This window comes from Lontra canadensis, unplaced genomic scaffold (assembly GCF_010015895.1).
Source record: "Lontra canadensis isolate GAN:19392208 unplaced genomic scaffold, GSC_riverotter_1.0 scaffold144, whole genome shotgun sequence".
Lineage (NCBI taxonomy): Eukaryota > Metazoa > Chordata > Mammalia > Carnivora > Mustelidae > Lontra > Lontra canadensis.
The window spans coordinates 1,067,887-1,095,107 of record NW_022631138.1 but is presented as its reverse complement, the minus strand read 5'-3'; the positions used below and the strand labels follow the sequence as shown (position 1 = coordinate 1,095,107).

Here is a 27,221-nt window from a genome sequence, read left to right as displayed (position 1 = left end):
CCACCCCCAACCTCATCGTGAGTCATTCTCAGAGCCAGACCCTGGTCCTGCCACCACTTGGCTGTGTTAGTCCAACTATGTTTATCTAAAGGACTCAGGGACACCCAGAGCTTTTGAAGAACACAGATGTGGAGGGAGAGAGCAAAGGAGCCCAGGGCTGCGGGGCAGAGATGACTTAGACAAACTGCCAACACTTCCTCATGTGCAGGTATAAAAGGAAAGCTCCTGTGCAGGTGTAAAAGGAAAGTAGGTAGAGGCTACCAGAACCCTGTGGGCTGGCAGTGAGGTCTGGGGATGCCCTGACCAACCCAGGGCTCACAGGAACTGTTCTGATCACACCACATCTCCTTCCACTGCCCACAGAAAGATAGACATGGCCCCTCTGGGCTGGACTCAGGAGGACCATCCACACATTCCTCTAACTGTCTGGGCTATTCAAGCACAAGATAAACAAGTCCTCTGCAATGAATGATGTGTGGGAAAGCAAACAGCGTTCATGATAACTTGTGTTAAATTTTTTAAAGTTTTTTTTAATTGCAGTACAATGCATTTAACATAAGGTTTGCATTTGAGCCATTATTAAGTACAATTCAATGGTATGAATGAGATTCATACTGTTGTGCAACCATCACCACTATCTATCTCCAAAACCTTTCATCACCCCTAAACAGGAACTCGGTGCCCTGCCGCCCCTCCCCATCCTCCTGCTCCTCCAGCCTCTCACAACCCATCATCTGCTTTCTGTCTCTATGAATTTGCCTCTTCGGGAAATTTCATGTAAGTGGCATCATACAATATCTGTCCTGTTGTGTCTGGCTTATTTCACTTAATGTCATGTTTTCAAAGTTCATCCATGTTGTAACATGTACCAAAATGTCATTCGTTTTGATAGCTGGATGATACTCCATCATATGTATACGTATTTTGTTTAACCATTCATCTGTTGACACACACTTGGTTTGTTTCCACCCTTTAGCTATTGTGAATAATGCTGCAATGAACAGTGGCACACAAGTATCTGTTTGAGTCCCTGTTTTCCATTTTGGGGGGAATATACCTAGGAATGGATTTCCTGAGTCACACGGTAATTCTAGTTTAACCTTTCTAGTAAGACCTGTTTTGATTCTATGTATTCATTTAATTCTCTTGTATTGATACTATACAAGAGGATGATAGTCTTCAAAAGGTTTGCCCTCTAGTGGTGCTAAGAGACATAGAGCAATTAGACACATGAATAAATACAAAAGATCAAAGTAGGTACATACTTGTGACAGACAACTGAAAGATACAAAGACAGATGACAAGTGGATAGGATTTCAACTGCAGGCTTGAGGGAGGCCTGTGGGGAGGACACTTGGGCTGGGACTTGAAGAATGAGCAGGTGTCAGGCAGGTGAAGGAGGGGGATAAAATCCATTCTAGGGTGATGGCAAGAGTGGCCCAAAGGTGGATGAGAAGAATGAAAGAAGGCCAGTATGTCAGGTCTCCTAGGGAGGAGGACAAAGTGAGACAGAAGGTATCTGGAGAAGTGAGTAGGGCCAAACCATACAAGAACACATGGGCCATATAAAAAAATAGGAAGACTTCTCTAAAGCATAAAGAGAAGTTTAAAGCAGAAGAGTGATATGATCAGAGAAGCAATTTTAAAGACCTTACTTCTTACCTTCTTTTTTAAAAAAGATTTATTTATTTGAGAGAGAGAGCATGGAGCAGGGGGAGAGGGAAAGGGAGAGAAAGAATCTCCAGCAGATCCCTACTGAGCACAGAGCCTGAGACAGGGCTCAATCCCATGACCCTGAGCTTGACAACCTGAACCAAAATCAAGAGTCAGCCCTGTGACTGAACTGCCCAGGCGCCCAAAGACCTATTTCTTTATATCTATTCATATTTTCTTCTAGGATACTCAGGAGCAAAACTTTTTTGAGAGCTTTTATTTCAGACACAAATAATGAATCATGGAATACTACATCAAAAACTAATGATGTCCTCCTGTATGGTGACTAATATAACAAAATTCAAAAAAAAATCTATTTTGGAAAATTTCAACCAAAATACAAGAATATAATGAACTCAACACTGACCAGCTCATGATCCATTTTGCTTTTTCCCCAATCCACTTTCCCATTCTATACCCCAAGTTTATCCTAGACATCCTGTCATTTCATCCCTAATATGTCCCATACACCCATAAAAGATAATGAGACGTTCTAAAAATGTAACCCTAAAACCACTGCCCTACCTAAAAATAGAATAATTTTTAATATCACCAAATATTCAATGTTTCCCCCACTGACACATAATTTTTTCTTTAAAGTTTGTTTGAACCAGAATCTTAATAATGTCCACACACTGCATGTGGTTGAAATGTTTCTTAAGTCTGCTTTAAACCGCAAGCTGCTCCTCCCTTATTCATTCAAACATTCCCTGTGCAATTCTAGGCACTAGGGTCAGTGCAAGACCCTAAAGATGCTGAAGGGAGGGCTCCCCACCTAGAACGCTGGAACACCCTGTAGGGATTTCCGCATGGTCACAGCCCTCCACAGGCTTGCTGAAAAGAAAGAGGTAGAGAGCGATATGGAAAAAACACAAACTGAGGATCATGAGTCTAGACCAGAGACCTCTAGTACTTCTGAGAAGGGAATCTATTTGTTGCATCTCAGCTGAATTTCTTCTGTCTGGAAGCCACAACCAACCCAACTAGGAGGGAAGAGACCTTGCCTGGCTGAAATCACAGGGAAGCCAGTCTCCCCCAGAGGACCTACTGGTGGGTGCCTTTACCACTGATGAACTCACAATCTTCTTTGTTTTTAACCCCTACCCATTTTTAAACGTCTACAAGGCAAAAACTAAAATAACTGCCATTTTGGACTCACCAATGATTGACGTGGCTTTTCTGTCTGATCAGTCTCTCTTTGTATTCTAGTTATTTCTCCCCTTTGGGGCATCAGGACTGAATGTTTGGATGTAGGGTCTTATTCTGAGGCACAGTGGTATCCAGGGAGAGAAAGGAGAGCATATGCAGCCCCACAAAAATGGCCCTCCACTGGGGACTTAGGGTACCATGAGGAACCATGGCCATCACACCTGTTAAGGACTATTCTGTTCACCATTCTTGGTGAGCTGGGACACACAAAGTGAGCCCATGATGCCATGCCATTTTACACCCATATGAACAGCAAAAATGGAGAAGGCTAAGAAGTCCCAGTGCTGTCACATATTCACACAATGGAATATGAGAAAATGAATGAACTTCCATCCATGTATCATTCTCAAAATGGTGACACTGTAGAGAATAGATTAGTGGTGGCCAAAGAACAGGAACAGGGTGGGGACTGGGTGCAACTGTAAATGCGTAGCCCTGTAAGTTTCTTTGCAGTGATGAAACCGTTCTCCATCTTGATTGTGATGGGGGTTGCGTGGATCCATATATAGGACCAACTGCATAGAACTGCACACACACACACACACACACACACACATGCACACACACACTGGGGTGTATGTACAAACTAGTGAAATCTGAAGAAGGCCTGTAGTCTAGTACTGTCCTAGAACAGTATGGTAGCAGTAGTGATTTCCTGCTTTTACACTGGTTTACAACAGAGGGAAACTGGGAGAAGAGCTCATATAACTCTACGTACTATTCTTGTAACTTTCTGTGAGCATTATTATCTCAAAATTAAAAAATTAAAAAAAACAAGTACAGAGGCTGTGGCATGCCACAATACAGACTGATCTTTTTTTTTTTTTAAGATTTTATGTATTTACTTAGAGAGAGATAGAGAGTGAGCGAGAGAGAGAGAAAGTGCACGAGCCAGGGGAGGGGCAGAAAAGCAGGCTCTCCACTGAGCAGGGAGCCCGATGTGGGACTCAATCTCAGGACTCTGGGATCATGACCAGAGCTGAAGGCAGACGCTTAACCGCCTGAGTCATCCAGGCGCCCCATACAGACTGATCTTAGTGATCATATTTAAGAGAAGAAAATAAATCATGAATGACTATGAGGCTTTTTCTAAAATTAAAACAAATGAAAATAATTGTTTGACAGTGCAGTACAACTACACAAAAAGAAAAGCCAAGAACAAATAAGCACAAGCCTGAATATCATGGTTAAAGAGGAAGTCAGGGGTATGGGCTGTCAGGTGTACCATTTTACAAACATCTATTCCAGTAAACAGACAGATACCTGTGGGGTTCTACTTTGTGCTCCTTGCCGTTCAAAACTAAGTAGCAGCTCATGAAGGGCAGGGTCCCCAGAGCCTCTCACCTTTACTCCTGTGGCCATGTCTGCTATGGAGAGGACTTCTCCTATGACCAGGCTCCGACTGACAAAATTCTTTGTTTTCTCTGCCTGCAAACATGACAGACCCAATGTCAAGGTTTCCTTAGGGTTTTAAAATTAAGTTAACATTTTAATTTAATTTAACATCTTTATAACAAATGCAAGTAACTTTTATAATAAAGATTCACCACAATAAAAACCTTTTTGAGATTATAAATTCTCCCACAACCCTACTGAAATAAACGTTTTCATCCAGGCAATTTTAACGTGGCCTTCCAGTCTCTGACCACCTAGGAGGAGAATCAACTGCATCCCCACAGAGGGCAGGCTGCTGACAGACTCCCTCAGGTCTTGTGCTTCCTTAACCAAGTTTGTCCCTCGTGGGTCCCCCGGAGCCTGACACCCTCCATGGTTCTCCCTAGCAACGACGGTTCTGCCTAGCAACTCGGGTCTGCGATGTCTCCACTTGGGGTGGCCCAAAACTCCCACCAACAGGGAACACCTGGCTCCGGTTCCCGCGACAACCTTGGTGAGAAGACAGAGGATCTGGAAGGTTTGGGATCATTGTGGACGCAGGAAAAGCAGTATTTTTCACTTTCCTTTCCAACCATAGATCATCTGGGGGCTTGGATATATTAAACACCATGAGGTCCCGGTCCCCCTTCACTGCCCTCCTCTCTGTCCCCGTATGCAACAGCCACAAATCCAAAAGCAACGTGAGCATATGCTTCACCAGCAAGAAATGAGGCTATTTTATTTGTAAAAATCAGAGGCAGGCGGCATTTCCTTAGAAGGTGGTGGGCCCTGGAGTGCACAGATTGCAATCATCCGCTGTTGGAATTAATGCTGGTCTTCCTTACTCTCCAGTCTCTTCTGAGACCCGCACAACAAAGCTGGTGCTTGTTGCCCTTGTGTACATGCGTGTGTAAGTGTGTGGTGTGTGCACACGTGTGTGTGTGTGTGTGTGTGTGTGTGTGTGCATGCATGCGCAATTGTGTGGACTTGTGCCTGAAAACTGTCCCACTTGGCATCAGGACAGTAACCATCGTTCCTAAGGTGACTCTCAGTTTCCACAATGACTTAAGCCCTTTCTCCCAAATGCACTAGGTTTTCCCCTCTTGTAGGTTTTTACAATGTTTCTTTCAAGCATTATTAATTTTATCAAACAGCACACTATCAAGATTTATGACTCTTATTGTGGCTCCAACCCAATGCATCTTGTATTGATTATTTCTTAAAATAACTTCAGCTTGAGCATGAACTATTGCATGGCTCCCGCTTCAGCTCACACTAGAGAGTTAGTTACCAGCAAATAATTTAAAAAAAAAAAAAAAAAAACTGTAGCGGTTATTTGCAGACATTTTTAGAGAGCCCATGTATCCTTTATCCTGTCGATCCTCGCAAAATCCATGAAAAGCAAAGCAAGAAAGGAAGTACAGACCCCATGTAACAGAAGAGTCTAGACTCGGGAGGTCAAAAGACTTGTCCAACCAGGATCACCTAGTAAGTGGAAAAGCAAGGCCAGAAACGAGATCTTCAGATTCCTCATACGGACATCTTGCCCCCACCCCTCACTATGAAGCTTATAGAAGCCCCAGGACCCTGGGTGGCCCAGACTTTATTGCCAGTGCACCCCTATTTTGTACCACCGGCCTCATCCCCAGAGGGCACTTGACATCAACATACCCCAGTGCCCAAGAGAACTTCCTGAGAGTCATCCCACCTTACATCATTACAACAAACCCTTCATTACCTTAAACTACCTGCTCTGTTGTGGCCAAACCTAAACCATCAGGAGCAAGTAAATCCCTCAGAACCCCCAGCTGGTCACAGTTTTCTTCATATTTCATTCCCTCCATTTATATGGTTGATGCAAGAGCACGCCTTTGTCATTAATGCTGTCCAACTGTGGTCATTTTTACTCACCAGTTTGAAATAAATTCAATCACATTTGCTAAAGAATCAACCACAAACTTAGCCATCTCAGTGCATTATGAATTATTTATGATGATTATTTTCCTTCCCTAGTCTCTGCATGAGTCAGCAGTCTTTGCTATTAGATCTGATGGGCAATGCCAATATGAGTTTGCCGTTAATCAAATGATGGTGATTTAAGCCTTCATTTGGAATGGTCTATTTTAAGAAGTCAAGCGCAAGTTCCAGAACTAAGACGAGGCTTAATTTGATGGACTGCTTTACTAGCATATATTTTTAATATCTTCTCCACACAAATTCTCTCTTTTTTTCAATTTTTTCATTTCTGATTCATTGATTGTTCTTAATTAAAGAATGTCTAATACTGACAAGTTTCCCCTCTCATTCAACTGACAACATAATGAATTGTCTGTACTGATAATGATCAATAAATAATCAACATGTGTTTCTTGGGGGCACCTGGGTGGCTTAGTGGGTTAAAGCCTCTGCCTTCGGCTCAGGTCATGATCCCAGGATCCTGGAATTGAGCCCACATTGGGCTCTCTGCTCAGCAGGGAGCCTGCTTCCCTTTCTCTCTCTCTGCCTGCCTGTCTACTTGTAATCTCTGACAAATAAATAAATAAAATCTTAAAAAATGTGTTTCTTGACATACATTTTTACAGTATTTCTACCTATCCATAGCTGCCTCGTTTAGACTTGATATATTCAAACCAAACTCAATTCCCATGTCAGAATGTGAGTTTGCATTAATTCTAAATGATAATGATTCCATAAATGTATGGAGAATACACTCAAGCTTTATTTTATCCTAAATTGCGCCCCATGCTATTTACATTTCTGCATAATAGATCATCTCAAACAGAAGGAAGGTAGTTCTCCCTAAAATACACCCCCCATTTCATTAGAGAGCACACCATGTATCAGACCTTTGTGATGCAATATTCTGTTACAAATCAAGTTCTACAAAAATGTGTGTTTTTGGTTTTATAAGCCCAGAGAGTCTCCACAAGTCATATATTCTTCAACTAAAATCATCTTGACTCAGCACCACTTGAGCCATCTTTTCTCTGATATTAAAAGACCTCACCACCCCCTTTGTAACCTGTCTGCAGTCCCAGCCAAGGGTACTGGACAGAAAGAGTTTCCCGATCTTAGTTTTTTATTATCAGCTCCCAAACTGGCATATTTGCTTCTTCTACCTTCTGGTTTCAATTTTCTATTTTGGTTATGTTTTCTCAGTCTTATTGAATACATGTCCTTTGTTATAATGAATCCTGAATTATTTTAGAAAGAAAAGGGACAGAGTAAAATATATAAATAAAATAAGTAAATGGGCTTCAGGGACCCAGTCATCTTGGGCCAGCCTAACTAAGACTCTTGCCTACTGAGCTAACCAGTCCTTGACCCTCCCTTGAAAACAGATCTCAAGTTGAGCCACTTAATACATCTCCCACCACCATCTTGTGCCTGTACTATTATAACAGTCTCCCTGCTGGCTTCCCTGCTTCTATTCTGCCCCAAATATCAGGCACTATGATCTTTTTTTTTTATTATTATTAAGCTGAAACTTACATAGAGTGAAATGCACAGAGCTTGAGCACATGAGTTCTGATCAATTACCTACCTGTGTAAACATCACCCCAATTAAGATTATAGAATGTTCCTGTCTCCCCCTAGAAAGTGCCCTCGAGCCCCTTTTCAGAGTCCCCACCCCTACAGGCAACCTCTGTTCTTGTATTATCATCATCCATTAACTTCGCCTGTTCTTTAATTTACATAAACTGAATCACACAGAATGTAGGTTTTTGCATCTGCCTTCTTTCATGTAAATAAGGCAACTGTGTGGATTTGTGTATCAGTAGTTCTTCCTCATGACTCAGTAGTTTTCCATCTATGAATATTCCACAGTTTGTCCAATCTCTTAGTGAACATTTGTATTCTTTCCAGTCTGGGGTTATTAGGAGTAAAGCTGATATATACATTCATGTAAAAGTTTTTTTGTGGACATGTGTTCCCATTTCTCTCCAGTAAATTCCCAGGGGTGCAACTGCTAGGTTAAAGGGTAGGTTTGTGTTTAATATTGTAAGGAACCACCAAACAGTTTTTCAAGTGGCTATACCATTTTACACTGCTATTGACAACATGGGAGACTTCTGGTTTCTCTGCATCCTTGTCAGTCCTATGCATCTTTTCCATTTTTAGCTCTTCTGGAGGAGTGTAATATCATCACATTATGGTTTAAATATGCACCTGTCAGATGATTAAAGATCCTGAGCACATCTGTCTACGCTTATTGGCCAGTTACATACATCTATGAAGTGTCTGTTCAGGTCTTTTGCCCATTTTTTAGATTGGGTTGTTTGTCCTTTTATCTCTGAGCTCTAGGAATTCTTTATATATTCTGGGTACAAATCCTTCATATCTCAACACAATTTTTTTCAGATAAATATATTGCCAATACTTGTTCCTAGTTTATGGATTGCCTTTTTATTCTTTTAATGATGTCTTTTGATGAAAAATAGTTTTTGATTTTGATAAAGACCAATTTATCAGTTTTTTTCTTTGATATGTTTAGCATTTTGGGGGGTCCTCTCTAAAAAAACTCTGCCCATCCTAGAGTCAGAAGGATATTCTCCTTTGTTCTTCTACAAACTTTGTAATTTTAGAACTTACGTTTATGTACATAATGCATCTCAAATTATTTTTGCATGTATTATGAGATAGGGATCAAGGTTAATTTTTTTTCTATATATTTATCTACTTGTTCCAGAACCATTCATTGAAAAGACTTTTTTCCCCACTGAATTGCCTTGGCAACATTGTTAAAAAATCAATTGATCATATATGTATGGGTTTATTTCAGGACTCTCCATAATGTCCCATTCATCTATTTGTCTGTCCTTATGCCAAACTTGAGTAGCTTTATAGTAAGTCTTGAAATCAAGCAGTGAAAGTCCTCCAAATACATCCTTTTTTCAGAAACTGCTTTAACAATTCCAGGTCTTTTGCATTTCCATGTATGTTTTTTTGAATCAACTTGTAAATTTCGATCAAGGCATGATAATATTTTAAAAATAAGCATCATGCTGTGCTTCCCCTCTCCTTCTCCCACAACCCCACCCCTCCATAGTGAAAACTTTCCAGTGACTCCAATTAATTTTGCAAGAAAATCCGAACTTCTAACCATGGCCTCCACACCATCTTTTCTTACTCTCTGGTGTTTCCTTATTCTCTGCTGATCCTCTGCTGGGGCCACATAGTAGGACACCTGAACAGAGTGCTGGGAGAAGTCTGTAACAAAGATTAGATGTAGCTATTATACTTCTGATCGCCCCAGGGGCCTTGACCATTCCAGGAAAGTCCAATATCAGGAACAATGAAAGGTGACATTCCCATGGCTCTATCTAAGGATATTTTTCTCCCTTCACAACATCAGTGTAGTATTCTGACAGTTTTGGATTTTCCAAATTCTTGCCTTAAATTTAATACCTCTTCTCTTGGGAGCTCATTCTTCTTACCAAGTTCCTAGCTGCTTTGGAAATTTTTTTGATTACTAGCGTAATAATATAATTTATCAGTATTGACAACATGTAATGATCAATGTATCATACTGATGAGCACCTTAATGCATGAGCTTACCTTTAGGTTAATGGAAAGTGCATTATTTTACATTAATTTTAACATAAAAGGGTTTTCTACATATAAGATCATGTTATCGGTGAAGAGAGACAGTTTTACTTCTTTTCCAATTTACCATGTTTGATTATTTAAGTGTTTTCAGTCATTTTATTATTTACTATGTTTGATTTTTATTGGCAGCATCGACAACCATCTGATGTACCATAAATTTACTTGTTCATTATTTCATTGTCTGCCTCATCCAAAACTAATATATAAACTCCATAAAAACAGGTATGTTTGCCTACTTTATTCACTGCCTCTTGACCAATGCCTGGCTCATTGTAGGTGTTCGATAAATGGTTGTAAAATGAATGAATCGTCTCACCTGGCACATAGAAGGGACTTAGCAAATTGCAGTATGTAATAATTATGGTTATTTTTAACCTAATATTTCACTGTAAGAATAGTAACTAAACCTCAAAATAAGAAGTTTTCATTAAGCCAAATCGTTTACAGTGCAGTAAATGAAGAACACCAGAATTCCAGGTACCCCAGAGTCCATCCCTGCGTGGATCCCAACTCACTCCCTGGCATGCTCTTTCAAGTAATTCCTGCGGCCATCATAGATGATAAACCAGTTCAGTTGCCAATCTACACAGAGGAACTTCTGTAAACAGGCCACTCTGTCCTGTCATCTGCTCCAATCCTCCACGGCATCCCTTGTGGCCAGAGCTGGCCTGGCCAGAGTGCTGGCCAAGTGGCCAGGGTCCAAGTCTGTAGAGCTGGAGCTGGGACAGGGACTCCTGCCAAAGGCAGCATATAAGACTGAGAGCCAGGGGTAGCTTGTCACAGCCCGCTAGGAAAAGCCTGGGTTCCAGTACAAACAGAAGCCAGAGGGCCAAGGGCAGAGCCAAGGCTAGGGTGTTACAGCCAAGAGCTCAAAGTAGGTTGGGAACCAGTACTGGGATGGGGCAGGGGAGGTTATGGTTGTGGTTATGGTCATGGTCTGCAGGACCAATCAGGGCTGGCACTGGTTTGTGTGGGCAGCAGAGCGGGCCTGGGTGAGATGAACTGGAGTAAAACGGGGCTAGTGGCAGAGGAGACATCCTCACCTTCTTGGCACATTCTCTACTGAGCTCATTCTGCACAACACACCTGTGGCTTCCATGTAATTTCCCGGGAAAGGCTGTTCCTTTTTTTTTAGAGTCTAATTAGGAATACAACCATTCTCCCCATTCCCAAATGCCTTCTTATTTATTTATTTATCAGAAAAAAAGAGAGCACAAGCAGCGGGAGCAGCAGGCACAGGGAGGGGGAGAAGCAGACTTCCCACTGAGCAGGGAGCCTGATACAGGACTCGATCCCAGGACCCTGGGATCATGACCTGGGCCAAAGGCAGAAGCTTAACTGACTGAGCCACCCAGGCGCCCCTCCCAAATACCTTCTAAGGTGAGTTGACCTCAGAGTCTTATTCCATTTTAGATAAGACTACCCACTTGGTATTTCTTTAAATACAAAAACAAAAACCATCCCAAACTGAGACTAAAATTCTGATTGAAATAATAATTATAGTATAATAAATATAACATAAATGGAAAGCCACATAAAGCCATAGTATAATAAATATAAGGCTCCTGCCAGTTCCCCTTCAAGCTGATCTGAGAATGGACTTCCTGAGAAAACAGTGGATGATTCAGATCAGTGGTTCTCAAATTTTATGGTCTCTGGACCCCTTTACATTCTTCAGAATTATCGAAGATTCGAAAGAGTTTTGTTTATGCAGGCTATGCCCATAATTTACCACCCCGTAATTAAAACTGAGAATTTTAAAAGTTTCACATTAAAAATAATAATACTATATCCATTACATATAAATAACATAATTCTTATGAAATATAACCATAATTTCCAAACCAAAAATCAATCAGTGAGAAGAATGACATTGTTTTACATTTTTACAAATTATTTGTAGCATCTGGCTTAATGAAAGACGGCTAGACTCTCACAACTGCTTCTGCACTCCATATGTTGCCATAGGCTGTTTTGGTTGAAGTTTATAGTGAAAATCTGGTGTCATGCACACAAAGTTGGACACCTACTTTTCAGGTAGTGCCTGAATGGATCTTGGGTACCTCCAGGGGTCCTCAGACCATACTTTGAGAACCACTAGTTTAGATAATAATGCTGCCATGCCCAACACCACTGTGGATCATGGGGATGAGGACCATCAAACTTCAGAGTGAGAGAGAACATGATGGGGGGTGGGGGGTCATAGAATGGGTGCTTCATTATTCAAATATCTACCCCCACTCCTTACTCCTGTTGGCCAGGAACAGCCTGATCCCAACTGTCTTCCTCCTGGGGAAAAGAAATGTTGGGATGGAGCATTCCTACAAGTCAGCCCTGAACCATGATTGCCAGAGACCCAATGCTGAATGGGCGCAATCTGGGGTAGACGGTCAGGCCAGGACAGGAACACACGGGATCACCTGGGAAATTTAAATGCTGATTTCATTGGCCTGAGCCAAAGCTCGGACAGCAGGAGTTTGGAAAGTTCTCCAGGCAACTCCAGTGTGTAGCCAGGGGCAAGAACCACCAAATGGAAGTGGACTCAGAAAGCAGGACCAGCTGGGTTTAAATATGTGTTCCACTAGTTATATACACAACTTACTAGCTGTATAGCCTCGGGCCAATTGTTGGTCTTCAATTTACCCATCTGTAAAATCGGAATACCATTCTGGATGTTGTGGATATTAAATGAGATCATGCATCTAAACTTCTTAGTGCTGTGACAGGCATACGATATGTACTCTGTGAGTCTGAGCTGCTATTATTGGTTATGGTGATTTGGGTCCAGGGGGGTCAGCCTCTGTCGGCTTCAGTCTCAACACCGCCACAGAGGACGATCTCCCACCTGGTCCTCTATCTCCCCATCTCTGGAAATGCAGGGAGTCCGTGACTTCCACCATCCAGGATTTCCGCTGGGAAAGGAGAGGACGGTTGGCTAAAGGGCACGAATGTGATATCGCTAGAAACAGGTGCAGGAAATGTCTGGGAGGTACAATGATGTTGTTCAATGTGTGTGCAAGCACACACGTGTGTGTATACTCTGTAGTCAGACTCAGATATTGTTTTTTCCTTTTGAAATTATTAGAACATCTCAAATCTATTGCAGATGGCAGAGGGGAAAATGCAGAGTGGAAATATTTTAATGGCTTATTCTTGGCCTGTGGACTGTCCATGGAGACCTGGAACGAATGAGGCTCACTCTTCATTTGTCCTCGAGAACATCATCATTACACATTACACTCGGCCTCCTGCCTTGGAGTTCATCGGATCATCCACAAAACTTAACAGCAACACGAAATGGGGGCCAGGGAAGGATGGAAAGACCTGGAACGCACTCTGAACAGGCAGTACGGCCATGACTCAATATTTTTATTAAGAGGCAGAATGAATCATGTAACACTTCTTCTAGAATTACTGGATGTGGACAGCTCCTCCAGCTATTTACAGAGTGGAATTTGAGAGCCTTCAAACACAGATGGGCTGCCGAGTTTCATGACCTCCACCCGAAGAGATGAGCCGGCTGCCCTGATGACCAACTTGTTTAATTTCCTTCAGGTTCATTGGCTTTTGTGAGCTCACACAGAGAGAAGGCCCAAAAAGGCTGAAGTAACTCACAGAGATGAACTGGAGGGATTGTCTAGGGCTGGTCCTGCGGCTGCTTACAGGGACTATACTCAATCATCCAGGACGGGGTCGTCCGAGCTGCCTAAGACCACAAAGGGAGCCACAAAAATGGGAAGCTAATGGGATCCAGGGACCAACAGCTTCATCAGGAGCAAGATTACACAGGCTAATCCTTCAGACTCCGTGTGATAAGCAGCAATTAGTAAACTTCATTAAAGGATCAACTCTCATCTGGGTCTTCAATATGGACACTAAGTTAAATCATGGACATATTGGACTGATTAAGAGACCAGAAGACTGACCACGTGTCAAGATTTCACCTTCCAACCAGCCCCAGGACAGATGTACTGGAGGCCAGACTCATAAAGTGTCTGAAACCAAAGAGGGCTGGAGTCTTTTGCGGGTTTTCTTCTTTCTTGGTTGTATTCACAGCTCTAAATGTTCCATTGAGAGATAGTTTACTAGCTTGAAATCCACTTTGTCAAACTGCTTGGTATGAAATGATTCTTTGGGCTTCGCAAGCACCCTTCCCTGCATGATGTGGTTGTTTTCCTTCCTTCCTCTCCAGCTAAGTGTGCCTTTTATTATCTTGGAGGTGGCCACAGTGCTTCAACAGGAGGGGCCAGAGCTCTGCCTTTTGACAAGAATATGCTGAGTTCTGTCCTTGCCTCCTCAGTACAGCCAACCAAAAGGTGGGGGGAGGCAGGGTGTGACAGAGTAGGGATCTATTCTCAAACATGGACCTCAGGCCCCCCACTGGCTCTGCTCTACATTGCACAGAGAACTAAGCCTTCAGTGGCCCACTGAATGGGGAAGACCCCTACCCCTTCAGTCCTCAGACTCCCGCTCCACAGACTGCGGTGGGCAGGAAGAGGGCCAGGCTCCACCTCTCAGCCATCCACAAGCTGAAGCCTCTCCCCAGTTCAAGCCCCTCTCTTAGGGCTCTCACCAGGAATTCTGTTCTGTTTCATTTTGTTGAATGTAACGTGTTTAGTTTAAGGAAGCCATGAAGCTGAATGAAATGGAAATTGATTTAAACTTGCCTAAAATAAATAGCTCCTAATGTTCATATCACGAAGGAGTTCTCTAATAACATACTCTTTCTTTCCTTCTTTGCTTTTTTTTTGTTTTGTTTTTTGGGTTTTTTTTTAAGATTTTATTTATTTATTTGACAGAGAGAGATCACAAGTAGGCAGAGAGGCAGTCAGAAAGAGAGAGAGGGAAGCAGGCTCCCCGCTGAGCAGAGAGCCCGATGTGGGACTCGATCCCAGGACCCTGAGATCATGACCTGAACTGAAGGCAGCGGCTTAATCCACTGAGCCACCCAGGTGCCCCTCCTACTTTGTTTTTAATGAGGCTAAATTGACTAAAATAATTTAACTGAGTTTAGAATAGCAGTGTTTAGACAAAAAAAACCCCTACATTTTGGACACATCTAAATGCTTTAAAAGCTTATAAAATCAGTTCATTACCTTTCTCAGATATTTGAATTTTATGCCCCAAATTATATTTGTTTTGTAAACATATATATCATTACTTCTGCTGATTCCCCTACCCCCTAGCCTGTGATCTTGGGAGACATGAACACACCTATGGGCTAAGGGAAGAAGATCAATTAGGTTATCAGAGAGTGGGGCAAAAAAAGGCACTGAAGAAGGCATTCCCCGTACTGAAGGCAATTTTCCCTGGGACAAAATAAATGGCTTCCACAAGTCACAAAAGCAAACAAAACAGAAATAAAATCTTTTTCTTTCTCTGTCTCTCTCTCACACTCATACACACATCACAGCAAAGTAACAATGAAACTTACCTGGTCCTGAATCGCACGTTTTAACACAGGTAGACCCATGACAAACTTCACTCTCTGAAACGTCAAAGCTCTTATTTCATCCAGATTTAAATCATACCTGTGAAGAACAAATACAAAATGGATGTTAAAACATTGATTTGAAGACCCTGAGTAAGGCCTTTGGACCAAGGTGTCTGATGAGATAAGAAATAGACAGCTTTGCTAGGTCTCTTTACATCTCATTTGATACTGTGTGTCAAAGAAGGTCTACTGTGTAACACAGACCCTGTGTTCAATAAGCAGGGTCAAAATGGAAGGAAAGAAGAAAGGATTTCCTCACAGGGTGACCTTAAAACAAAACTCCATTATCCCCTCTGCAAGAACAAGATTTTCATGTTTCTGAGATGAAACTGATGAGTAGCATTTGGGGGTATGAGAGAAAAGGAGTGACCTGTGTGGTACAAGGTACAGACTGTACTGGCCACAAGGAATACTGCATAGAGTTTCCTTCCAGAGAATCCACCAATAACCTCCAGGTACCATACATTTGATTTAACTGGGGCACTCACCCCAACTGACTTTGCTCTTGGGCTGCTCCCAGCTGGTGATTGAGTAGGGCAAGCTTCTAGATTAGGGCCATTACTGTCCAGTAGGCAACTTGTGCCAGGAGACCCCCCCAAAAAATGGCCCACTGAGGCTTTCTTATAACCTCACTGTGCCCTTTCTACTCTCTCATTTCAGAGTCAGACCTGCCTATACACATTTGGAAGTTTCTCCCACCTCCTCCAGCTCCCTCCCATCATCCTTCACAGATTTGCATGCTCCACCCCCACGCATAAGTCATTTGCTCATCTAGTCCCATCTTCCTGTCTGCTTCTCAATGAACTTAAACTGACATAGAAGGGGGGTTTCCACTCTGCCACTTAAAATGCTTAAATGCAAGCAGAGCCTGAGCCTGGAAGAAACCTCACTCAGGCTTGACTCCTGGCTCTGTCACTAATTGTGTGACCAGCATCAAGTGACTTGGCCTCCCAGTACCTCCGTCCTCTCATCTGTAAGACGGGAATGATAACTGCACATGACTCGGAGGATTGTCTCCTCAAATGCTTATCCCAGTGCTTGCATATATATAGGAAGTGGTCAAGAATATTAACCTCCATTCATACTCTTCTTCACCCCGCCTCCTTCTCGAGGGCTAGTAGTGTGTTAGATTCATATTTATAGTCTCAACACCAACACAAGGGTCTGGCCATAGTACATCCCATTAAATGGTGATTGAACATAAATTTCTTTGTTTCCTGTAGTTTCATAACCAGATCCTAGAGACGGTGTTCTCAGGTATGTCCCCAAAAGCATGCCAACCACAGATACTGTGCAAAGATCCCTATGCAAAGTTCATTCCCAACAAGAAAGAGAAACTGCATGGGTGTAGGGTCCAAGTCTTGAACCGTGTAGCCCCTCAGGATCAGCACAGTGTCTCATATTTAAACATTTTTCCTAAATAACCTGCAGGTCAATTGCCCCAGACAGAACAAGAACCAATTCAATCATCTTGGCTTTCTCTGGTCCATTCAGTTGTCAGGTAATAAAAAAAATCCAAGGGGACCCACCATTCATCCGGCAATATTTAAAAAAAGAAATCCATCCCCACCTGCAAAAAAGAACGGACACAGAAACCCCCCAACGGAAGAATCTCGGTTTTTGTTTTTTTTTATTTATTTATTTATTTATTTATTTTGAGTCATCTAGTAGACCTGATCTCAGAGCAACTAGTGCAGAATTCAGTATAAGCATTACTGCATAAAATCGGCGTTTTCCTAAGGAGAACAGAAAATAAACATTCTAGGGCGCCTGGGTGACTCAATCATTAAGAATTTGCCTTCGACTCAGGTCATGATCCCAGGGTCCTTGGGATCAAGCCCTGTGTCAGGCTCGCTGCTCAGCAGGAAATCTGCTTCTCCCTCTCTCTCAAATAAATAAATAAATAAATAAATCTTTTTAAAATAAATAAATAAACATTCCATTGTCAATGAAACTAAAAGTCAGGAAAAGTCTCTAGATACTAACCTAGAAGTAAAACTTGTCTGAGTTGACGCAGGCTTTAGTCAGGAGGAAGTGGCAAGAAGAACCACACACAGCACAAGGGCCAAGTGGTGGCAACTCTCAAAAAATGCAGGTAAAAGTTCGCTTTCTAAATGTAAGCTGTACACATGGAGAGGTAAAGCTTGTAGTTCTGATCTGGAGCAGCAGGACAGGAAAGGCAGGTAAGAAGGTAAAAGCAGGTTAGAAGGCTTGCTGGCCCCTGAGCTAGGTTCAGGGTTAGGGCAACTGCAGAGTCACATGGACAGGCTGTGTTTGAAAGAATCAGTCTATCTCTGTGGCAGCAGAGAAGGGAAAAGATTCTATGTTGTGAAAAGGGACGAATCCCAGACCACTATCTCAGCTTCTCCTGCTCCCCAACCCTGCAACTTCTTAGAAAAGCCAGGCCAGAAATAATTCAATTATATTCAAATCATCCAATCATAAGTAATAAAAAGATACTAGCACAGAATTGATACAACGATGCTATAAGAAAAATGGAGAAAAAGAGCAAGCCACAGGCAACTGGCAATGTGGGTGTGCAGTAGGGTTCTGGACTTCATTGAGGACAGGAGGCCTTCATACAGAGTGCCGGGGAGCTTGCAAAATGTGGGCTCAGCTGAAGTCCAGCCTTAGACTGATTCAGCGGGACACTCTGGAGTATAAATGGCACTGTGGAGAGGTCCTATCCTGTCCTTCAGACAGGGAAGAAAGCATAGGCTTTCTGCCTTCATGGGCAGAGGGCATAACCTCAGCCATTTCCTGGGAAGGCAACTCCCATATGTCAAGGACAATTCCAAGGAAGTTCAGCCTTGAGTTGACACCGGTCAACACTGAGAGCAGCTAGGAGATGAGTGTATAGGTTTGGTAGAGAGATCAGGGTAGGTCATTAACGGTAACTGCTACACAGCTGACTAAAGAAGTTAGAAAAAAAAAAAAAGGAGAAAAAATAAATTATTAAAAGAAAAGTAGAAAATTAGAAAACAGAAAAAATGCAAGTAATAAATCTAAAATCTGGCTCTGAAAAACATCACAAGGGGTGGTTGTTCAACTTTGTTCTGGTAGTATTAGCCAATGAAATTCGACAAGGGAAAGCAATTAGGGAAACTGAAATTGGAAAGAAACAGGGAGAATTATGTACAGATGATCCATGTGTTTCATTGATTGTCGTAATGGCCCCTATGCTAGACCTCCCCTGATCCTTGCCCTTTGACACTGCAGTTCTCATGAAGAGGCTGAGCACACTTCCACACCCCTTGAATCTGGGCTTGGCCACATGATTTTTCTTCAGTCATTAACATATTGGTAGATGTGAGGAAAGCAAAGGCTTAGAAAAGTGCTTGTACATTTCCCTTCCTCTCTTGCTCCTCTGCAATCTCATGGGCATATGTTTGAGCTAATCTAAGAACATGCCTGACTAGTTTGCCATGTGGATGGAAGGTATAAAGTAAGAGACATGTGAGGAGAGCCCGGTTGTCTCATCCAAGGCCATCCTACATCAGCCTACCTCCAGGCAAGGCCCACACTGGAAAAGCCTGGTCAAGATCAAAAGAGCTGCCTATCCAACCCACAGCTGACTTCATGAATGGGCCCAGCCAATGTCAGAAGATCCTCTCAGCCACCCACAGACTCACGACCAATAACAAATGTGTATTGCTTTGAACCACTATGTTTTGCATCATAAGTAATTGATATAGTATGACTGTGTATCTAGAACCCTCAAGACAACCAACTACAATTACTGCAAACAAGAAGAGCTTGGCAGGAAACACAATCAAAGTCAGTAGCTTTCATATGGATATATGGTTATATAAACAATAATTTTAGTGGTATAATTTAAAATATATAAAATAAAATGAAAACGTAACGTATATGTGTATATTGTGTATATATACACAATATGTATATGTACACTGTGTGTACATACACAATATGTATATGTACATACACAAGTATAAGTATATACTTTATAAATGTTATTTTATATAATGTTTTTATATAATCTTATATAATGTTTATATACATTATATACATAATTTTTACATAGTTTATGTAATGTTTTAATATAATCGTATATACATATATATGATTTTATTTATTTATTTGAGAGAGAGAGAGAGAGCACACACCCGAGCATGGGGGAGGGACAGTGGGAGAGGGAGAAGCAGATTCCTCACTGAGCAAGGGATCAAGAGACATTTCACACTCCAAGGACGAGACAGTAAAGCCTATGGGAATGCCATGAAGTGTGTTATACAGACAAGATTTTAAAGCATCAGTTATTAGCTGTTTTCTTCACATTTCCATTCCAGTAACTTTTTGATAAAATGGTTATTATTCATCTACTTTAAAATTGTAATTCACATCTACTTAATTCAAATTAAATTAAGCTTCCTGCTTATACTGACACCAAGCACCTCACAGGAGTCAAGTTTGAGTAATGATTTTATGTTAATCTGTGCAGAAAAAAGAAGACAGACTGCAAGATCAGAGGAGGACAGAGAATACACACACCAGCCAAGGGCACTGAGAAATTATTTAAAAACTCTAACATAAGCGGAACTCAAGAAAACTGGGTTACTAATACATAGTTCTCAACTATTAATACCCACGTTAAGGAAATTCTGTATTCAAAAAAGAAAAAATGTGGATCAAGAGACATTAGAGAACATTTTCCAATACAGACAAGTAAAAACAAGTTAAGACATTTTGATGAGAGGTCTGTCCCATTCTGCTGCCCACCCTCACTCCCAAAACGCACCACCAGACCTGAGTTTAATGTTACATGGGCAGAAAGAGCACAACCCTGCAAACATCTAAAAGATAAGTGATTGAGTGAAGTATGGCCTAGCCATACAGTGAAATTATTACACAAAAAGGAAAATCTGTCCATATGCCTATATAAGGAAATTGCCAAGACATGTTTTAAATGAAAAAGCAAGGTGCAAACAGGTGAATGTTACTTCTACTGCTGTACTGTATGTTAAAATGTGGGGGCAGGGAGGTGGGGAAGAAGACTACGTATTTGCTTGTCTATGTGTTGTTATTTATTTTTTTATTCTCTTAAGAAACACACCAGAAACTACGAACAGTGTTTACTTTTTGTATATGTGGGGCAGACTTGGCAAATAGTAGTGGGGAAACTTGGCAAATAGTAGTCTACCATTTTATGTATTCCAACTTTTGAATCGTATTAAAATACCTTTAAAAAAAAAGACATTTAAAAAATATTTTTATTTTATTTTTAGATATTTTAAATTGTATCCCTAAAATGACCACTAGATGGCAACTATTCTTCATTTGAACGGCCACCACCAAGTAGTCAAGCAATAAAGAAGTTAAAACTGCCTTAGAAGCTGCCTGAAAGCCTGAGCACCTGATTATCTTAAAAGAGAATACATAAATTCTTTTCAATAAAAAAGGTAACAATTTCTGCAATGGGAAAGATCAGGATTTTAGGAACAACCCCCACCCACCGGCCCTCTGTAGAGCTATTTGAAGCCCTACCCAACATGAATATCTACGTGTTTTCTGTCCTTAAATATCAACCTCCACATTTAACAATGTTAATAGGCCACTTCAGATGCCATTTATAGAACAATGGGTTAGAAATCGTAAACAATAATGCTTTTTCAGTATTTTAACATATATAATTTCTCCGTCTTCTTGAATCTATAAGATATGAAGATTTGGTAAATATTATTCTCTATACCTCAGATTGCAGACAAAGGCCCTGTGGAATTAAGAGCCTTGGCAGGATCCTGGGTGAATGGTGTTAGTGTCAAGATTAGGAGCTGGGGGACACCTTGAGGACAGCTGTGGGGATAAAGAGAGGGCCCAGTTCTTCCCCTAGCAGCTCTGCCATCATCTGACTTATCTTTGAGTGTTCCATGTAGGATTTAGCTTGAAAACAAAAACAAAAACAAAATGGTGCCATTACTAAGAACAAGCTTGAAAACCTCTGAGCTAGGATATGCCACAAGCAAGAATTGAAACAAAAGATACTAATTTCATCTTTCCTGAGAGAAGAGTGGGGTGTAGACCTCCAGCATGAGTAAGACACCTGTCTTGGAAGTCTCACATATGGAATCAAGACCAAACTACGGGGCGCCTGGGTGGCTCAGTGGGTTAAAGCCTCTGCCTTCGGCTCGGGTCATGATCCCAGGGTCTTGGGATCGAGCCCCGCATCAGGCTCTCTGCTTGACAGGGAGCCTGCTTCCTCCTGTCTCTCTGCCTGCCTCTCTGCCTACTCTCTCTCTGCCAAATAAATAAAAATCTTAAAAAAAAAAAAAATACCTTCAAAGACAATAGGAGACACTTTAAAAAAAAAAAAAGACCAAACTACAAGGAACTAACTAAAGAAAAAAATAAATAAAATAATGGTAAACCAACTATTAGAATGGCTAAAAGAAATTATACTGACAATATCTGAAAATATCAAGTGTTTAGGAGGACACTGAGCAACTGGTTCTCTCCTTTGCTGGTGGTGGGAATAAAAAATGGTAGAGCCCCCTTTTTAATGTCTTTTGAAATTAAACATACTCTTACATAACTCAGCAATACCACTCCTAGGTATTAACTCGAGAGAAATGAAATCCTTTGTTTACACAAACACTGATACATGAATTTATAGCAACTTTATTTGCAATCGCCAAAAACTAGAAACAATCCAAATGTCCCTCAACTGGGGACAAAAGTATAGTACGTTCACACCATGTGCTGCTGAGCAATAAAAAGGAGTGAACCACTGCTACACATGGCAACTTGAATGGATCTCAGGGACTTTTTATTGAGTACATAAAAGCGAATCTCAAAAAATCACATATGATTCCAATTTTATGACATTCTCAAAATGACAAATTATAGCAAGGAGGAATAGATTGGTGGCCACCAGTGGGTAGAGTGATGGGGATAATCTGACTCTAAGGGACAAACATAGGGAGTTTCTGTGGTGACGGAACAGTTCCATGTCCTAATTGTGTTGGTGGTTACACAAAATGATGTCTGTAAATTATACACACAAACGCACGCACACACACACACACACACACACAAATAGATACCCTCCAAAAGACGTGAACAGACACCTTAAAAAGAAGATATACAAATGGCCAATAAACACACAAGAAAGTGCTCAGAGACACTGGTCGCCATGGAAATGGAAATTAAAACCATAATGAGATTCCACCATCCACCCACCTGAATGGCTTTAAGAAAAAATAAATAGCAAAATAATATGTTAACAAGGATGTGGAACAACTGAACCTCCCATATTTTGTTGTGAAAATATAAAATGATACAGTCATTTTGGGAAAAGCCCTATTAGTCAATTTCTCATAAAATTAAACATATATCTAACTCTATGACTTAATAATTATACTCCTAGATTTTTACCCGAGACAAATAAAATGCTCACAAAATTCTCATAGAAGAAAGTTCGTATCGATTTCATTCATTAATAGCCCCAAACTTGGAAACAGCCCATGTATCCATCACTAAGAGAACAGAGAAATAAACTGATTTAGTCAGGAAATGGAATACCGCTTAGCAATAAAAAGGAATGTATGAGTGACACATGTACATGAGGTGTATTAACCTAGAAAACACTATGCTAAGCTCTCTTGAATCTCTTGCTCTTCAGGAAGCCAGCTGCCATGGCACGAGGTCACCCAAGCAGATTTATGGAGAGGTCCACACAGGAAGAAACTCGGGCCTCCTGCCAACAGCCATGTGCGTGGGCCATCTTGAGAGAGTGGATCTTCCAGCCTCAGTCAAGCCTTTCTATGACTTCAGACCTGGCTAACATCCTACCTGCAGCCTCACGCCAGACCCAGAGCCACCCAGATAAGAAGCTCTAAAATTCCTGACCCACAGAAACTGAGTGAGATAATACACCTTCCTGTTTATGATGCTAAGTTTTCAGGTAATTTGTTATATATCAAGAGATAACCAGTACACATAGTATTGTCACACACACACACACAACTGATGAGCATGAACTAGTACTGTTAAACACTTTAATAAGATGTAATACACCAAGAACAAGGCATGAGTCATAAAATTACAGTCTAATGAATTCTCACAAAGAAAACACACCTGTACAATCCCTACCCACGTAAAGGTGAATCGCATTACAACACCAACACATAGAATCTCCCCTCAGTCTCTCTGTCAATCATTACTCCCTCTCGCCTGCTCACTGCTAGCTGCTCTCCTGACTTGGAACTCCATAAATTATTTTTGACTGCTTTTGAATATTAAAGAACTGGGATTAGACCTTATGTGTTCTTTTGTGTCTCATTTCTTTTGCTCAACACAGCTAATAAGATTCATCTTTGGTGTCTACTGTAACTGTGGATCATTCATTTTCACTGCGGCAGAGGATTAAATTGAATTAACATGCCACCAAAAATATGCTGAGTGAACATACTGTGCAATTCCACTTACATTAAATTGTAAGACAGACAAAATTAAAACATAGTATTAAAAAAAAAAAAAAAGAACAGTGGTTACTTCTGGGAGAATAAGGCCAGGGACTGAGTGGAAAGGGCATGAGTGAACTTTCTGGGGTGATGGTAATGTTCTATATTTTGAAAGGGGTTTGAGTTACATAGGTGTATGTATTTGTTTAAACTCTGAGAGTGTACATTTAAGATTTTCACATTGCATTGCATTTTACAGTCAAAAAAAAAAAAAGCCTGAACACATATTGAAGTCTTGTTAATGATATCTACACTGAATTATTTCGGGGGAGAAAATGTACTTATTTATTTGTGTCAGCATCTTTGAAATGCATCCAAAAAATGAAATATGTTGGATAAAGGGATGGATAAATGAGCAAATATGTGATATAGCAAATACAGTAACACATTAATGGTAGAATTTAAGTGGTGTGTATAAGGAACTCAATGTTAAAGTCTTTCAATTCCATTGTATGTTTAAAATTTTTAAATATAAAATATGGGAAGAAAGTAGATGACCAGAAGTGGAATTGTGTTAGGGCATCATTTCCTTATGTAAAAATGAGACCTTCAAGTACAGATCTTGGTTTCTAGAAACCATTCTCAAACAAAAGGAACATGGACTCATTGGAGAAATGGCTGCTTCTAGGACAGGGCAGAGAAAATAGAAGATGAGCCTGGAGCACCTTGTGGTATCATAAAGTAAAGAAGTCCTTAAAAAAAAAAAAAAAAAAAAAAAGTCCCGAAAGGGTGGGGGCATGTCAAAGGGATACAGGAGCCAACTCTAAGAGCCCCCTATGGCCAAAGCTGGAACAATCTGAACAACAAAATAAATAATGGACCACTGGACTATATAACACAAGGCATAAAATAAATATACATGAGTCCATACTAATACAAATAAATGGTTTAAATAAATAAATACATTAGGGGAAAGAGATGAACGCCCATAATAAATAATTTGTGTAAACATTCCCCCCTCTAGCAGGTAGAGCTTACCTATCTCCACACCGCCACTACCATCCCGAGGGTCGGCTGCCCTTAGGGACCTGCTTGCGGGAAGAGGTGATTTTATAAGGAAGAAATGTGATAAACACTACCTTGCCCAGGTGATCAGGGGTAATAGCGCCACTGACAAGCCATGTTGATAGTATGTACCCCTGCTGTGATTGACAAGAAGGGCACTTGCACTCAGGGTCTTCCCCAAAACCCAAAACCTCAGTCTAGACGTGAGAAAAACACCAGACAAACCAAACTGAAGGACAGTCAACAATATACATGACCAGTACTTTTCAAAAGTGGCCAGGTGATGAAAAACATGGCAAGACCAAGGAACAGTCACAAATCAGAGGACACTTAAAAAAAAAAAAAAAAAGGACAATAAATCACAGTGCGGAATAAAACACCCTGGAATGGAAATAGGACACTGGTAGAAAAAGAAAGAAAATTCGAATGAAGTCTAGAGTTTAGGTAATAGTCATGAACCAGTGCTGCTTTCTTGGTTTTGATAAACGAGCCATGTTATGCAAGCTGTAAGCAATGGGGGAAACTGGCTGAGGGGTATATAGGAGGTCTCTGTATAATCTTCACAAATTTTCTAGAAATTAAAAATTATTCCAAAAAGTCCATTTTGAAAAGAGACAAAGCAAGAAGACAACAGTAACAACTACAAAAAAGATCTTTTTGTGTTTTTTGGAAAACATTTTAAAAACCCAACAAAAAAAACAACTTTAAAAAAGGAGGGAGTGTATTTTTTTTTTCTCAAAGTCTAAATCAAAAGTCAGTTTTGGTGTCCTAGAAAGCATATCTTCAGACACCAAATTTGAATGCCCTCATGACAAGAAACATCCTTGGGGCCTTTGACCACCACATGATTCTAGGCAGCACCCACGATTCTGGAATGAAGACCCATGAGAACTTGAAAATCACCTCTGGTTTCCCAGCATGAGTCTGCTTCAGTGACCTGCTCCTTCATCTTGGTCCTTTTTATAATGTTGCTTCGGGAGATGTCTCCATCTCCGCCCAGGATCAACCCCAACCCCCGTGCCCTGCCCCCCATCAATCTCTTCTTGTTGAAAACGGCAAAAATAAAAATGCTCCATCTTCATCAAGAAGTGAGGTGCCACTCATGGCCAAGCATTCATACCAATAAAAGGCGATGGTGAAGAAAAGATTCCCAGAGGCAGCGGGCAGAGAAACCCTCAGTCTTCTAGTAAAGACCACAGCTACCTCACAACCTGACCTCCTACCTCCAAAGCCTCCGCCCACCCCTGCAAGCCCCTGCACAGCCTGAATGACCTAACCCTGAGTGGAAACAGAAACCGTTGAGTCATCCTGTGGTAACTGTCAAAGACAAAGGCCCTGAACCAACAAGGGTGACAGAAAATGCGAAGGGAGGGTTTTCGAACCACTGCGGTTTACTTGTAGCTGTGAAGTTCACGCAACCACAGAGAAGCACACTTGCTGATTGGCAAAGTCTAGGAAAGTAGTTTGAAGAAGACATGAAGAGAGGGAGAAAGGGCGGAGGGGAAGAAAAGATCCTCCCAGACAGAGACAAAAACCTGATGGGAATCCCTGACAGGAGCCACTTGCCATCCACACCCCTGCATCCTGGGCTTGCCAGGCAGTGACTGTGGGCCAAGAGACATTCCCTCCCCATCCTTCCTTTCTGCCTTCCTTCCCCAGCTTTCATTAAGCACCTGCACCACACTAAACACGAGGAATTCCAAACAAGTCAGGCCTGTTCCTACCCTCAAGGAGCTCAGACTCTAGCCTGGAATACACAGGGGCAGGAGGAGGTGTCCCAGTGTGACCCAAGAAAATATTCCCCATTATCTTTTGACCACAAGTGGCCAGAGCTGCTTGCCTCCCGAGGGATGGCATGGTTGTTTTGTAGAATAGAAAGCTTTCGGTTTAGCATTTACCTTGACTTGGTTCTGTCAGGAGAAGTTGCAGGGGCCGTGAGAAGGCAGAGGAGCAAGAACCCGGTCTCCCTGCACCATCCGCTGAGAAGTGGGGTGTCTGTGGGCAGAGAGAGGAAGTCCTCAGGAGGGAGGGAGAAGGCAGGGATGTAAGGAGGAAAGGGTGGAAGGATGCAGGAAGGAAGTAAAGGGAGAGATGTGGCCAAATGAGCAGAGGACAGGAACAGATACAAACTACCAAGATGAAAATGCAAACTTTCAGCGAACTCAGACAGGCTTCCTCACTAGGTGGAGGTGTGCATGGCTGCCACTGCTGTGGGCTCTTCCTTCCCCACCAGGATTCTGAGGATGCAGCATCTGCGCCCCCCAAGGGGCGGCTCCTGACAGGTCCAGGCTACCATGGTGATCCCAGGCTCCAGGACAGCATCTGCCTTAGGAATG

At 41.6% G+C, this 27,221-nt stretch overlaps 1 protein-coding gene across 5 annotated transcripts in view; it reads right to left on the bottom strand.

Annotated features, from left to right (window-relative positions):
- The window catches only part of ACOXL (acyl-CoA oxidase like), a 326,290-nt gene that overhangs the window by 288,592 nt on the left and 10,477 nt on the right, over window positions 1-27,221 (bottom strand). For all 5 annotated transcript variants that reach the window (XM_032843889.1, XM_032843891.1, XM_032843892.1 and 2 more), the window contains exons 2-3: window positions 15,341-15,437; window positions 4,267-4,350 (exon numbers count right to left, since the gene is read on the bottom strand). In XM_032843889.1, the coding sequence (XP_032699780.1) occupies window positions 4,267-4,350; window positions 15,341-15,437 (181 nt within the window). The remainder of the gene's footprint in view (window positions 1-4,266; window positions 4,351-15,340; window positions 15,438-27,221) is intronic.